The sequence below is a fragment of the Carcharodon carcharias genome, chromosome 13 (genome assembly GCF_017639515.1).
Source record: "Carcharodon carcharias isolate sCarCar2 chromosome 13, sCarCar2.pri, whole genome shotgun sequence".
Classification (NCBI taxonomy): Eukaryota; Metazoa; Chordata; class Chondrichthyes; order Lamniformes; family Lamnidae; genus Carcharodon; species Carcharodon carcharias.
The window spans coordinates 103,746,677-103,762,814 of NC_054479.1; the positions used below are offsets into that span (position 1 = coordinate 103,746,677).

General features: G+C 43.7%; 1 protein-coding gene across 15 annotated transcripts in view; it reads right to left on the reverse strand.

The window, feature by feature from the left end:
• The window catches only part of anks1b (ankyrin repeat and sterile alpha motif domain containing 1B), an 865,501-nt gene that overhangs the window by 54,350 nt on the left and 795,013 nt on the right, over positions 1-16,138 (reverse strand). For all 15 annotated transcript variants that reach the window (XM_041202975.1, XM_041202978.1, XM_041202973.1 and 12 more), the window contains one exon: positions 14,184-14,336. In XM_041202975.1, coding sequence (XP_041058909.1) covers positions 14,184-14,336 — 153 coding nt within the window. The remainder of the gene's footprint in view (positions 1-14,183; positions 14,337-16,138) is intronic.

Below are 16,138 nucleotides of genomic sequence, written 5' to 3' on the forward strand. Positions count from 1 at the left end.
AGTGGGGGTGGGGGGGTGGTAAGAGGAGGCATGGGCAGCCCTGCGGTTGAATGTAGCGCACAAGCATTTGGGTGGAGGGGGGCGTGTGGTAGGATGGGCGAGGGAAGCGGCCATAGATTAGGGATATCTTATATGCAGTGATCATTCCTCTGCAACTGAGACAGTTCAGGAGCAGCCATTGATATGATTGGAGTCAGGCTTCTGGCTTATCTTCCCACTCAAGAAACACAGGGGTATCAAAGTGCCACCAAGTGCTCTAGGATTTTTCACCCCTCGAGAACAGACTGCAAAGTAATGAGCGTTTTAGTGGACTGCAGAACAGTTGGATAACTGCGCATGTTGTACAATCTCCTCGCTGAAGCTCATCATGGAGCAGTCACTGATGGAGGCGCTCACAGCCCCTTGCAATGTCAGCATCCCGGTTTGGACCAGTCTCCCCCATGGTTCAAGCTAACAGTGCAGCCGTGCAGCGCGGGTTAGGAGAATGCCTGCACCTGGGCTGAGAGCACAGCGTGCAGTCCAATGGCCAAAGCTGCTGTTAATTGGTCGGGTGGAATGGGGCGGCGTTTTAGGCAGCAATGCAGCACGATAATCTCTGGCCATCCAAGTGGTGGCCAGTACTCTCCACGATGCGTTCAGGGGCCTTCACACTTAACCAGGACAGGTTCTTAGTACACCCATGCTAACCCACACATAGCTCTCTTTCATCCTGCAGGAGGAGTACATCAGGATCATGGAGCCTGGTGAACTAGCTGCATGCCTCATGGCTTACAAAGAGTGAAAACGACGGAAGAGAGAGCGACAGAGGCACCTGGCTTTACAGAGGGAAGGTCAGCACCCTCAGGAAAAACAGCCAGCCACATGCCGCCAAGAGCCACAGCGAGTTTAGCAACACCTAGAGTTGATTAACGTCGCTTTTCATTCCTGCAGATGACCAAGAACCAGTGTCACCGAACTCTGTGCGTGTCTAGGGAATTGGTCAGTCACATCTGCTACCTGCTGCAGGATTTGGCGCCACGGGGGCATGGAAGGCATCCAGTGTCAGTGGCCCTCGAAAGTGATAGCGGTGCTCAATTTTGACACTAGTAGCTCCTTTCAGGGCTCCACAGGTGACCTCTGTGGGATATCACAAGCCCCTATCTACAAATGCATCCATGAGGTCACTGAAGCTATCTTTGCAAGGGCACACAACTTTGTGCATTTTGCCCAGGACCAGGTCAGCCAGCTGCAAGAGTGATTGGATTTGCCCAGAGCTTGGGTTTTCCACAGGTGCAGGGTCCGATCAAATGCACTCACATAGCACTCAGATCTCCTTCACAACATATGGTGGACTACATCAATCACAAGGGATTCCATTTGCTGAATGTGCAGCTGGTGTGCGACCACCAGAAACGCATCTTGCAGGTCCACGCACAGTTTCCAGGGAGTGTGCATGATTTCTAAATTCTCATTTGGTCACAGATCCCTGGAATCTTCCAGGGTCCACAGAAGCTGCAGGGTTGGCTCCTCAGGAACAAGGGCTACCCGCAGAATACGTGGCTGATGACACCTGTGCAGTGGCTTCAGACTGCAGCAGAGTGACACTATAATGAGGCTCATGCAGCAACTCACAACTTGCTGGAGCAGACCATTAGAATGCTGAAAATGAGGTTTGGGTGCTTGGACCAGTCTGGTGGAGCCCAGTAATGTAGTCCACAGAGGGTGTCATACATCATCATTGCCTGCTCCGTCCTTTGCAACCTGGCGCTGCAACGGGGAGACAAGCTGGCCGAGGAGGAGATGGAGGAGCTGGAGGTCTCTTCGGTTGAGGGTGCCGCTGTTGGGGATGAGTGTAGGGAGATCCTTGAAGGCGGCAGCGATGGAAATGAGGCCCTTGCACTGGCCAGACGAAGCAGGCACACTCGAGAGGCCCTCATAGCTGCTAGATTTGTGGAGGATGATGATGACATGCAGTGAGGAGACCCCGTAGATCCTCACATTGCATCCGTGAATGTTTGACACCAGTCTGGCTTATGGCAACACCAATACCCTCTTTGATAATGCTCCTGTTATAGAGATGCAGCGGAGGCCCTAATAGTGACTCGACTGCAGAAGGATAACGAAGACATGAAGTGAGGACACTCCATAGATCTTCACATAGCCTCTGAGAATGTCTGCCCAAGGGCAGCTTGCTTACGCTCTTTGATCAGAGTCACATCATAGAGACGCACCATGAAACTTTCGAAGCAACTAATCTTTTGTTCGCTTTCGGCACCTGACCCCTTCAGGAGCATAGCGTCATTGGTCACAGACGCTGAAGAGATGGGGGCTAGCCTCATCTTAAAGGTGCTGAGTGCAAACAGAGAGAATGAGAGAACTCTGTGATGCCTACCCATGACATTCTGGCAGCAATGATGAGCACCATCAAGGGAATAAGAGGCCGGATCTCTTTGGTCTGAAGGCTGCACAAAGCAGAGGGAACAGACCCTGGACTGAGACACCTGCCTATATCTTGTGCAGAAAGGTTTCCCATCTGAGTGACAAGAACACTGCTCATCAGAACAAGGAGCCGTAGGCAGCAATACATTTTTGGGAGTTTATTGACAAGCGAACATTACTTACAAGTGCTTAACACCTGTGCCCAGGCTGTGTAACTACATCTTCCTAACTTTCCTAATCCTGCACTACGTCTTGTTGCTTCTTGTGCATCCACAGGGGAGGTGGAGGCAGCCTGCTGACTGCTACACCCTGTGATGACCTTGGCAGTGTCCTCTGGAGGGCTGAGACATGGAGGGCCTCAGCCTGCTTTCGAGACTTGCGGTGTGGCAATAGCACCCTCCTCTGCCTGTGGAGCTGGAGCTGCTGAGGTCACAGGAAGAGGGGATTTGGATGGGCCGGACACTCGGGAATCACCTGCATGGATGTCCTGTGGGGCACACCTGCTGATCCCCCTCCCTATGGGTGCCCAAGGGCCCCAGGTTGACTCCTTGAAGAGAAGAAGTAGCTGGAGTGAGACCGAGCTGCCCGGCACCACTCTCGCATACACACTATTGAAGTCCAACAATGGCATCAGCGATGGAGTTGAGGCTGTGCAGCAGTGCAGGAGCGACGTCCTGGACCAAGGTCTCCATGATGGCCGCCATCCTACCAATGTTGACCTCGGTGTGCTGGCATGCCAGCGCTATCACCTCAGAACGAAGACGGATGGACTGCTCCATTGTCCTTGCAATCTGAGGAATGCAGCAGGCATCCCTTCCTGCTGTTCCTGAGCTTGCCTATGCAGCTCAAGCAACTGTGACATGACCAAGCCTCATCATCTGACTCAGACTCAGCAAATTTCTGGCCTCCAGCAGTCTTCCAAATGCCAGATACCTGGGAAGTCCCTGCTGCTGCTGCCTGCTGTGGGTCAGACAATGCAACATGCACTCCAGGTTGTGATCCTGAGGCTCTTCTGAAGCTAGGTCCTGCCGAGGTGTGTCTCTCTGTGCTGGTGGAGGGTGTGGATGAGTGCTGTGGCAAGACTTCAAAGAGGGTGTGTTCAGATTCCTCTTCAGAGGTTTCTTTGGGATTGATTAGAGGCCCTGGGTCCGTTGGCTGTTTCCCAGGTGTGTTTGCAGAATCAAGGGGAGATAATTAGAGCATGGCAGTGGCCTGTGAAACAGGACGCATCTCTAACAGAATGGTTGTCTAATGGATGTTGCACTGCTGGGCCTTCGCTTGGTAGAGCACTGCTGAGCTCACCGTCAGCACAGGAATGGTACAGATCCCCGACAGCCAGCTGGATGGCTCTGTTTTCAAAGTCTGTAAGGACCTTGATTTCAGACATTCCTCCAGCAGTCAGCGACCTCTCCCTCTTGTTTTGTGCTAGCTTGTCCTGCGCGAGTATAGATGGAGAGAGTGTAAGTAGGATACCTGGCAGGCCAGATGTTAAGTGTGCCTGGCATGTGTGGGTGGTGAGTGGTCCCATGGATGGGATGAGGACAATGACAATGTGTGTGAGAGAGTGAATGGTGATGTTTCTTGAACCGACAAAGAGAGAGATCCCTATGAATGTCTGATGGGTTGGTGAGTGAGTGAATTGAGAGTGTGAGAAGAGTGACTTACCCTGGTGGAACGGAGATCATTCATCCTCTTGCGGCACTGGGTGGCTGTTCGCTTCTGAAGGGTGTTGGCCCTCACCACAGCTGCCCCCACCTCCCAAGCCTGGTTGGTCACACCCCTGCCCATCCTTCAGCCGGAGTGGGGGGTACAGAACATCATGGCGAGCCTCCACATCATCTAAAAGACTTTCCCAGTGACGTGTCGCCAAACCTGGGGGCTGCCGTCTTTTAGCCTTTCGTGGACATCTTGCCTGCAGCAGTTGTGGGCTGGAAGCACTGAGATGTGTGCGTGCAGTTGGACTTTAAATATGGCGTCCAACGTGATAAAACGACGAGGTGATGGCATGGTGGGCGAATGAGAGTCTGCCTGCCAAGGAAACAGTGCGTTTCCTGGGAATGTATAAGTAATGTGGCAGTTTTGGGACGATATGGCATGAAAACCTGCCATCGTGGCCAGTGATTAAAGTGTCATTTTACCTGCCGGCTATCGCACTTGATGCAAATCTAGGATGATTCCAACCAATATAAAATAAAGGATACAAATCTAAAACGAGTGCAGAAACTGAGGACCTGTGTGTATGTCTGCATAAATCATTGAAGGTGGAAGGACAGGTTAAATGTGCAGTTAAATATCCCTCCATGGCCCTTCCTCTCCCTATCTTTTTGAACTCCACCAGCCCTACAACCCTCCAAGAACTTGTGTCCATCCAATTCTAGCCTCTTGTGCATTCAGAGTTCCTTGACCCCACCACTGGCTGCTGTGCCTCCTGCTGCCTATGCCCTAAACTCTGTATTTCCCTCCTTAAACCTCTCCGCCTCTCCACTACTCTCCCTGCCTTTAGGATGCCACAGAAATCTACCTCTTTGACCGAACTTTTGGTCAGATATCCACATGTCTCTGTGGCTTGGTGTCAAATTTTGTCTGACAACATTTGTGTCAGACAGTTTACTACATTACAGGTGCAATTCAAATGCCAGTCATTTTTGTAAAACTGAATTTAAAAATTGCAGATGGTTTGCAGAGCAAATGAATTAAATGGAAAATATTTTCCCCCAACTTTTGCTTACAGTTTTTGTAGTTTAGACAGATAACAATTTCCCCTAATTTTTTAACTGTCAATGCAATTAACATTACAATTATCCACTATCAAGGGAATTGTATTTGTTTCACCATGAAAATAGGTTTATCTTCACAAACATTTGATTATTTTTTCTTCTTTTGACAATGCACTTGTTCTACTTTCTTCTCGCTTTTGATCTTCCCAAGCATTATAGGTTCCATGACTACGAATGTATGAAGTTGTCTGACCTTGGGCTCCTGATCGCCACTCATCGTATCCCCACAATGAGTGTGAAGCATTAAATCGTAATTTACGAAATAAGGAATAAGTTACCCTATCTTCAAAATGTAAAATACTCATGAATAAAACCAATTGGAATATTTATAGGAAAAAGCTTTGATGTAAAAATAAATCTTTGATTAATTAAACTTTGGTTAAATGAGCGTAAAAATGGCAGACGTCCTTTAAAAATTCCCAATTTATGTTGATATGGACTTTAGTTAGAACAATCACACAGATTCCCAAGCCAACCTGTCAACCACCAGAACGTAACTTCAACAATTTCTGATCACTAGCTCTGGTAACTAATATACTTCAACTGATTTACATTCATTCATCCATTCAATTATTTTTATTCAAATAGCAGATAAAACAAACCATGTTTACTTTCAATCACCACTTCAATTAAGAATTATTTTAATAAGCAATATTGCTGCTGCATCGTTTGTTTGGTTCTGAAGACACTAAGGCATAAGATTCCACAACTCCTCTGCTTTATTGACAGGGAGAGGCATCAGTGCAGAGGACGACAGTGATTGTTCTCCAAACTACATTCAAAATTTGGAATTCTATTCTTGCTAAGGTGTAATCAATAGAAACAATTAATGGAGCATATGCTTATTGACAGAGAAATTATTAGTGATACTGAAGCTAAAGCTATTCATCAAATTGCTGGGTTTCCAGTGTTATTTATATGCTCAACTATTTAATTGCTCTTGAAATATGCTGAATGATCCTACTACATATGACAGCAGAACATGAAGTGCAAACTCGCCTCCTATGTGAAAGATGCATATATAATCACAGCGCTTAGATAGAGTGCCTTCTAGCAGAAAGCGTAATAACAATGATGCATTACTTACGTACACACTACAGTTAAATACAGCTGAGATATTTGCATTGCTTTTCTTAAACAGGAAGTGTACAAAGACGCAGTTAGTGTGAAATAATCAAGAAATGAGAGCACGAGAGAGAAACTGCAGTGTCCAGGTCTCTCATCTGTTGTCGTTAGCTGAAACACTTCCCCCTGCCCTGCTCCAAAGCTGCAAATCTTTCTTTTCCCTCTTTCTATTTTACAGATCATTAACTGCAATTAAACATCTCCCAGTTTCTGAAGAGAACGGTTTTCTGACTCACCTGAGCCCCATAGCACTCGTGGAATTATGCAGAATTCCTCAATCCTCTCACAGATAGCAAAGATCTGCAGTCGGATCCTGGCTTTCTGAGCACCTTGCCACCTCTAATGCGTCACACCACGCCAAAGCATGAGAGGGAAATCAGATTTGCATTTATTTTAATTCTGACAAAAGGCTCAAGACATAAATATTGCTGTTCTGACTAAGGGTCAATAGTGAACCAGTCCTGCGTTAGTTTTACTGCCGTTAACAAGTCTATTAATTCTCCATCAGCAGAGACTTTCTCGACTGCATCACTGTTTTTTTGCAGTCGCGTTCTTTATGGATATTCTGCCACATAGGGAGTCAAGCTGCTGCACTCTGATTCACAATCCAGATGACTGGATACCTTTGCTTACAGCGACAGTAAGGGAGGCAATGTATTCATTATAGTTTTTTTTCTGGCTTCCAGCCGCAACTACATTTAGTGTCTTAAAAGCTTGATTACTTTGGTGGAGCAAGAAGCATTATTTCCCCATCCCCAAAGAAAATTTCTCAGCATCTGAAACTGCATGTACTGTGAATAACCTACAACAAGGGCCATCAATTCTACAGCTGCCAAAAAACCAACTTCCAGCAAACATGCCTCAAATGGTGGACAATTTAAGTGCTTCCACAGCCAGTGTAAGGACAACCGAACAGCACAGATTGTTGCACGGCTGAAATAGCTTGCCTCCCACAGCCAATTAAGACACCCGAAAGGATTGCATTAGTTTAACAGATGCATGCATAAAGTACTGACAATTCCCAGTGACCCTTTCATAGGATAATACAGGAGAGAGAGATGTGATAGAGAAGAAATTGACTATTTTGTTTTTAATAAGACATGGAGGTTGGTTGGAACACTGCCATTTTCACAAACCTAGCCAAGTTAGAAGCTAAACCTTATCATTTTGCGCAGAGAGCAATTCAGAAAGACTGGACAGTCAAATGCTGTAAATTGGGAAGGAATTTTCTAATGAAAGAATGTTCTTTGCTATGCTACAATTACCATAGCAACATCCAGCTGTCATAGCAACCATTTACTGATTCTCCATTTTAAAATACGCCTATGAGATCTAATAGTTGCTGTCAATGTTAAGCGTGATTGATTTTAACTCTGGATAATACTCTTCTTTCAAATACGAGAGTGAGCTGCATTTTTAACTATACATTTACCATACCTTGTCAAAAGATACGATACATTCTTGATGCCACTAATACTTTTGTGGATCCAATACCACATATAAACATATGGAATAAATTAGCAGTGAAAGAGATTGAAGATAGTAGTTTTTGACAGAATCAAGAAATAACTTGATTTGTTTCTGGAAATGGAGAGATATTGTAAGGCTGATAATGAAAAAAAAAGTGGGCTTGTTAGATTAAAACATTCTCAGCAGTTTCAGACAGTTTGTCTGTTTCTTCTCTGTATCCAACTTCTTAAAATTGGAATTTTATTGAATAATTTCACATATTTGAAGAGATGGACTTGTTTGATTGTGAAGATGTAACACAGTAGGCAATCAGCCACCCATAGTCATTTAAAAGACTTAGCTATTTTGTAATCTCTCTGGAACTGAACAGGTCTGCTGTAAGTTTTATTAGATAGCCGAGCTGCAAAATTTTATTAACAGCGATTTTGAGGTCTTTCCAAGGTTTTATGACTCTCTAGGATAAAGGGGCTTTTCTGAGAAAATGTTCAAAAGGACTTGACAAGAAAGTGCATAGCAATGAGCAACAAATCATGATGCACAGCAAAGTGTTAATGCAATTGATCTTTGCTTAAAAAATCGTGCACCCAGAGGGGGCTTGATTTCCAATCTAGAGTCAGGAACCTGACCCCCGGATCATAACCAAGTCCCAAACCCCACACAGACTCTGCATCATTTTAAACACAATATTTTAAAATTTAGATCTCCTAATTGGGCTGGAGGTGAGTTTGGCACCTAATTAGTGACAATAGGCACTGCCAGAAGGCAGGAATTGATTCCAGAGAACAACACTCACAGGCAGACTGCAACCATGACTGGGCGTGTTGGTGCCTTGCAGAATTGAGCAGGCCGGAGATCAAAGGGCCAGCAGCTCATGGCTCGGTCAAGTGGCCAAACAGTCAATGAAAAGGTACTAGGCCCGCTCTGTGTGACTATCCCCCCTTTCCCCCAACAATTTTACTTCAGCAAAAACATCACATAGTCACTCCCCACAGCAGTGCATTAATATGCACTAGACTGTACATTTTTCCCAAACGGCAATTTGAAAATTTCCTTCTGGCCCTCCCCAGCCCGTTAACAAATCGTCAAGGAGCTTAATGGGCCATTAATTGCAGGTGACCAGCTCCCCAGTGCCCCTCCCCTGCCCTCACATCTATAGCACCCAAACACATCTATAGCACCCAAGCATCAGGTGTGTTGCCCATGTTTTTCAGGTGGGAGGTTGGACTGTTAAATTGGACCTTTTTGCACCCATTTTCCACCTGCAACGTATGCACACCAGGGTCCAATCTCATCCCCGTAATCTTTCATCCAAGTCTGGCTTCTAGCTAAACTAAAATCATACCTCTTAGGAACTGGAACAATTCATTTGCTTTGTTACTTTCATTAAGTATTTCATATTTAGTACATTTTTCCTTGTATACTAACAGCAAACTATTCATGATATATTTTTCAAATTCTATCACATATCTGCTAAAACGATTCAAATTTGCAAGATTTCTTGAATTATTCACAGATACAAGTCCCCTTTAAAATGAATTGAAAGGTATTTATAAATAAATTCAAAATGTCTACAATTTGTAATTGCCTTAAGAATTATCTTAATGCATTTTAATTCTGAAAAATATTGTTGGCTTTATCTTGTACAACAGGCACATAATTTTAATTATCAGCTATCTGTTTGCTCACATCAGTAAATATAGAGTACATGCATGATATCACATACACGAAGAAACCAAAATGGCCAAAGCACAGGCTCTCTTCCAGCAGCCCCAGGCTAATGCCACTTTCTGTTCTGAGAAAAAGAAATAGCCCATGTACTCGACTAATAATTTGATATGATCTGACACATGAAAATGGTTGGGACAGAAATGTGTGTAAATTCAGCTTAAATCACCTGAATATAAATTGAATGTAATCCCCAGTGAAAAGACAGTATAGAACTTTAAGAACTAAAATTGCACATATGATCATTTTCTCTCTCTAGTATTGATCACAAATTACATCCTTCTGTACCCAAAATGACTCCATTATTTCACTTCACTGAACCAATCAATTTACTTCCTATTAGTCTCTCAGTTACTTGGGCAACTGCACCACCAAGTGCTCAAATAAGATAGTACTAGATAGTACTATGTTAATGCAAGACATTAGTCTCACATAAACTGAATATGCTGCATATTCAACTATACATTTGGTAAACACCATTCAATTTGTTGTTAGTCTGGATTTACAAACACCAATGAAGGATGCCTCATATTTAAACTTGTTAACAATGGAATCGTTACCACAGGCAGGATGTTCATCTCAGTCAGAACTGCTTAGAGAAATAGCCAAAATAATTTTGGCAAGTTTATATCTTTTTTGACGCATTATTCCTGGTTGACAGTTGAAAAATGATAAAACAGAAGTCTCCTTTGGAGATCAAGTTCATTCATATTTTCCGGTATACTTGAAGTTATGACACATCGGGGGGGAAAATTTGTTTGCTTCAAGTGACGCCATGCAGAGTTAGCTCAATAACCCGGGGACAGGCAGCAGCTCACTCAGAGTTCCTCAATGATATTGATGAAGGATGCTGTGTGGGCCCGCAGTGCTGCCTGCCCCAGGGGAACCAGCGCAAGTCTGAGTGAACAAATTTCCCCCAAGATTCTTTATTAATTTAAAATATGAACATCTTCTGTGTCATGCACACAGGGTATATTTAGTCCACTGCAAAACACAGCAAAATAAATCAATGGAAATGAAAATCATGTGGCTCTATAATAGGTCAACAGGCAATATGTTTTGCCAGTGTACCACCCAAGCATTGAAGGTGAAAATTACCCCCTAGGATGATCAGTTCTACTTCAATTACCACTTATTTTGAGGCAGGCACATTTTGATACCGAAGCATTCTATTCTACTATTATATAATGTGCAATAAGACCAAGCAATACATAAAATGAGATATAGTGGAGGCATATAGCCAGAATTTACAGAACCAGCCAGTTTTGCTTCTCACCAACAACTATTCAAAAAAGCATAAAGTTGCAAATCCAAATTTTTATTCAAAATAAAGAAATTCTGCATATGCCTAACAACCTGCCAATTTTCATTAGATCACAAAACAAATATAAATAGGGTGGCTCTTTGGTCTATCTTAGCCCTTCCATCTAGAAAAGCTTAGGTCCAACATCACAACATTCAATTATCTTTAAATTGACTCTAAGGCATGTGCTTTCACTGCCTTATCAGAAGTTCATTCCAAGTGTGTTAATCAGTTTTTGTGAAAGAATGTCCTGGCATCAGTGTTAAAACGTATCTTCTACCATCTAAACCTCTTGTTTCCTTATTTCATTTTCATGGCTCATACTGTAGTAGTGCTTGCATTTACCTTCCCCAGATCGCTTAATATCTTATCCACCTCACTAAACTCCTGTGTCATTTGTCTTCTTTTCCCTTTCCTCTACCTCTCTTAGGGATACTAGGTAAGCTAGCAACACTGAAGACTCTAGGGATCAGTCTTGTGGCTTGTTTCTCTTTGTGCCACCTCCAGGGATTGAACGTTTCTCGTGTCTCATTTGATCCCTTTGGATTTAATATCATCACTATTTGGTTATCGTGTCATCACAAAACATCTCGCGCATTCAAGCAGAATGCTCATTTTATAACTTCAAACATGCGCTCCAAGTACCTTTGCTTAAGCATTCTGTGCTCAACTTCGTATCACACTGGCTGGCATGATCCACCCTGTCCAGTCCGACATAGTCCTCGGCTGGATCAACCACAACCACATGCCTCTGGTCCTGTAACTGATCCACCATTCCCAGAGGGCTGCTCTGTCAAGCACCATCATTTCCCTAATCAGGGTAGGCATTTGACAGAGGGAATCCTGAATACTTATTCCGGACTCCGTGAGCTTCTGGGTCCGGGCCACATTTTGTTGCCCAGATCCGACATCTGTACATTGCCATATGGTGTCTGATAAAAGTGACTGGATCTTTGACATCCCCATCCTTAATTTTGGGAGAGGAGTGTGTCAGGGAATCCTCATGTCTGGGCAACTATACACCATTGACATGAAGCGTCTTGTATGAAGGGTTGCCAGAATGGCTCTGTGCAATCAGATGTGAAGGTTGTCCTCTTAGCGTATGCAATAATGTGCTTCACATGGGTCATGGATCCCACTGGCATGTGAAGGATCCAGGAGTGCCAGTGAGTTTACTCTGCTTGATCCTCCACTAGGATTGGCTGAGATGAATGTTCTGGATATCTGGTTGCTTAATGGGAGATGGACTCGCGTCCCAGATGAACTCTAGCTTTTTGCTTGGAGCACCGCTTACCTCCTGTACCTGGAAATCTACCTTAGGCAGCTGAAGAAGCCTGGCCGGTGTAAGTCACCGTTTATCTAAGGGTAAGAACTGCTCCAAGTGCTATCTTAAGTGGGTTGAGTGCTCGTCATAAACCAACTGGTGACTGCTATGCTATGGTACTGTTGGTCACTTTAATCCCTGCTCAAGTTTCTTACCAAGATTCAGAGGAAGCTTATCAATTTCTTCTGGCTCTGGGTCTCCCATTTAGAGAGTGCAGCTGATGTGCATTCTACCTTTAGAGCCTGCAAAGATGTCTGTGTGTCAAGCATCGTGCTGGATGGCATGAACTGACGATGTTTTCCTCTGTCAGATACATGGTCTGAAGTTATATACAGCTCCCATTTGTTAATTTGCACGGCATATTTCATGCAGTCTTGCAGGAGCTGCCTGTCTTTCTCTGGAATCTAACCAGGGTCTGGAATATGGTTGCTTCCTGTCAGAGCTTTCCTTTACTTAGAACGACAGACATTCTGAGGGAACTGCTGCTTAGGAAACCACAGCTCAGCGTGGCCAACTTTAGGTGCACATGGCTGGCAGACAGGAGGGGCCGTGGCTGCCAAGGTGACCAGAGTTGGGGACCTATTGAATGGCGGGATGGCTCCAGAGGTTTTGGCAGCCTGAATGTCCTAACGCCACACCCAGCTCGCCGCCTCGCCATCCTGATGCTACATGCTAAACCCAGCTCTGACTTCACTGTATGCATTGCGAAAACTCAAGTTTGTGGAGTGATCCTATCTGAACTGATTCCTGGACCCTTAATGAGGGCTCAGTACCCAGGGGCACTTTCCTAGCACAACTGGGAATCTAGGGAGTCTTGCATCAAGCAGTTCCATGAAACAAGTTTTTAAGCCATATCATGGACCCAGTGGTGGCCAATGGCTTTTAGTGGCCTGTGTGAGTCAGTGTCTCACATTAACAACAAATGCAGGGGGCTGCAGCCCCTATCTGGTAACTCTTCAACTCCTGGCTCCACTTTAATCCCACACTCTAGATCTTTGCCCACCTGGGGTGGGGACTGGGAACAGACAATTCTGAGGACTTTCTCATGGGTCTGGTCAAGGTGGCTGTCCACAGATCCAGGTTGGATGTGACCCGTGGATGCAGTTGCTCTGGTTGCCTGTCTGTCTCCCTTCCATCGCCACATCTACACCTGGGTGGCCATGGAGAAGCAGCATATGGTGCCCACAAGTATATCTGAGGCAGGGACTGGAGTGTCCAGAGCAATAATATTATTTAACTTACAAATTTCCTCTGTTTTACACCACTTTAAAGGGGGCACTCTTTAGTGATGGACAGGCCAACTTGTACCTCCTTATTGTTTAATTAAAGAAAAGGCATAAAATTCTGCCTAAGGGACTGTTTAACTTTTAATGCAAATGCAAAACTAATTTAAGCATTTTGATACTGTTATACAATTATAATAATAAACTGAGATGTACTGAAAAATTCCAATTAGAGGTGAGTTTTGTGGAAGCAATACTGTCATAAAGTTTCTAATAATTCTGACTACTGAAAGGTCTCACAATAGCAAATACTTTTTACAAAAGATGCTGTATATAAAAAAATAATTTTCTTTACATCCCTAAACTGAAAAAGAATACAAAAAAATACCAGTGACTTAAAAGAGATGAAAATACAAAAAATCTGCATGTTTCCCACATGGGCTAACAATACAATTTCCCCATGTCTGAACTTATACCATCTATGACAAGATCTGATTAATAATTTCTCAGCAGAAACTTCGGCAATTCCAGAAAATAAACTCCTAAATAACGTGACAATTTTAAGCACAGGGTGAAGGCAAACGTGTAGCAGTAGAAGTTGATGAGTTCATCTAATTCGAGCATAACGGCAACCAAGACTGACACTGCATAGAGATAAGGTGCATTCAAGACAAGTGATTTATACAGGCTTACTTTGCTATCTCATTTCAACTTCCTCAGTGAGCCATGAGGTTCTGTTAAAGCACAACCCTTCAGAATTTAAATCTCTTCAGCACTAATCGTTTATTTTCAAGGCATCACACAAATCATGAACTTACATTAATGAGTTCAATTTCCCACAGCTTTTTCACGAGATCCATTGATGTATAACCATTTGCCAGAAAGGTCTTGATGTAATCATTCAGCTCTAAAGAATCTAACCAGTCGGCTACAGATGTTGGACTGTTCGTATCATATCCAATAACTTTAACCTGAAATGAGGAAGAAAAACATATATGTAAAAGATGCTTAGAATTATGCACGGAGGGCTTGTTATTTTTCATGGGACCTTGTGATGGGATCCTGCTCTATGTACTGGCAAATTTGATTAATTCCAAAAGATTAGAAAAATCAGCATGTTAAGATTATAGCTGTTTGGTGGACCCCTGCAGAATATCTACATTCTAATAATGTCACTTATTATAGCTTATGATTTTCCACTAAATAACATTTGCTATATCTAGACATGGCAGCTAATCATGCAGTTACTACAGCATCACAGAACATATTAAAATTCCTATTAAACATTGTGACAGAATTAATCATTATCTACAAATATTTTGTAGGGAGCGCAGTTGATAGATTTTAAAATTTGATGGTGCTGTACACTCCAGTACAGTTGGGTTTAGAACACTTTCCATATACATTCTGATAATATAGTTGGGCACAATGCCTTATGAGGAAAGGTTGGACAGGTTGGGCTCATATCCACTGGAGTTTAGATGAGTAAGAGGTGACTTAGTTGAAACCTTTAAGATCCTGAGGGGTCTTGACAGGGTGGATGTGGAGAGGATGTCTCCTCTTGTGGGAGAATCTAGAACTAGGGGTCATGGTTTAAAAATAAGGGGTCGCTCATTTAAGACAGAGATAAGGAGAAATTTTTTCTCTCAGAGGGTCGTGAGTCTTAGGAACCCTCTTCCTTAAAAGGCAGTGGAAGCAGAGTCTTTGAATAATTTTAAGGCAGAGTTGGATAGCTTCTTGATTAACAAGGGGGTGAAAAGTTATCGGGGATAGGCAGGAGGTTACAATCATTATCTTATTGAATGGCAAAGCAGGCTTGAGGGCCAAGTGGCTTACTCCAGCTCCATGTTCGTATGTTCCTAAGTCGCCTAACTATGCTTTTGGATGTCTCTCTACAGTATAGATTATATGAAAAATATCAGCTGATGAATTCAATTTACATTCAGAATTAAATGTCACCACTGTTTTATCAGGCAATACATTTAACCTGGAAAAACTCAGCAGGTCTGGCAGCATCGGTGGAGAAGAAAAGAGTTGACGTTTCGAGTCCTCATGACCCTTCGACAGAACTTGAGTTCGAGTCCAAGAAAGAGTTGAAATATAAGCTGGTTTAAGGTGTGTGTGGGGGGGGGGGGGGGTGCAGAGAGAGAGAGAGAGAAGTGGAGGGGGTTGGTGTGGTTGTAGGGACAAACAAGCAGTGATAGAAGCAGATCATCAAAAGATGTCAACAACAATAGAACAAAAGAACACATAGGTGTTAAAGTTGGTGATATTATCTTAACGAATGTGCTAATTAAGAATGGATGGTAGGGCACTCAAGGTATAGCTCTAGTGGGGGTGGGGAGAGCATAAAAGATTTTAAAATATTTAAAAATAATGGAAATAGGTGGGAAAAGAAAAATCTATATAATTTATTGGGGAAAAAAAAGGAAGGGGGAAACAGAAAGGGGGTGGGGATGGGGGAGGGAGCTCAAGACCTAAAGTTGTTGAATTCAATATTCAGTCCGGAAGGCTGTAAAGTGCCTAGTCGGAAGATGAGGTGTTGTTCCTCCAGTTTGCGTTGGGCTTTACTGGAACAATGCAGCAAGCCAAGGACAGACATGTGGGCAAGAGAGCAGGGTGGAGTGTTAAAATGGCAAGCGACAGGGAGGTTTGGGTCATTCTTGCGGACAGACCACAGGTGTTCTGCAAAGCGGTCGCCCAGTTTACGTTTGGTCTCTCCAATGTAGAGGATTTTGTTTTGGATTTCCAGCATCTGCAGTTTTTTTGTTTT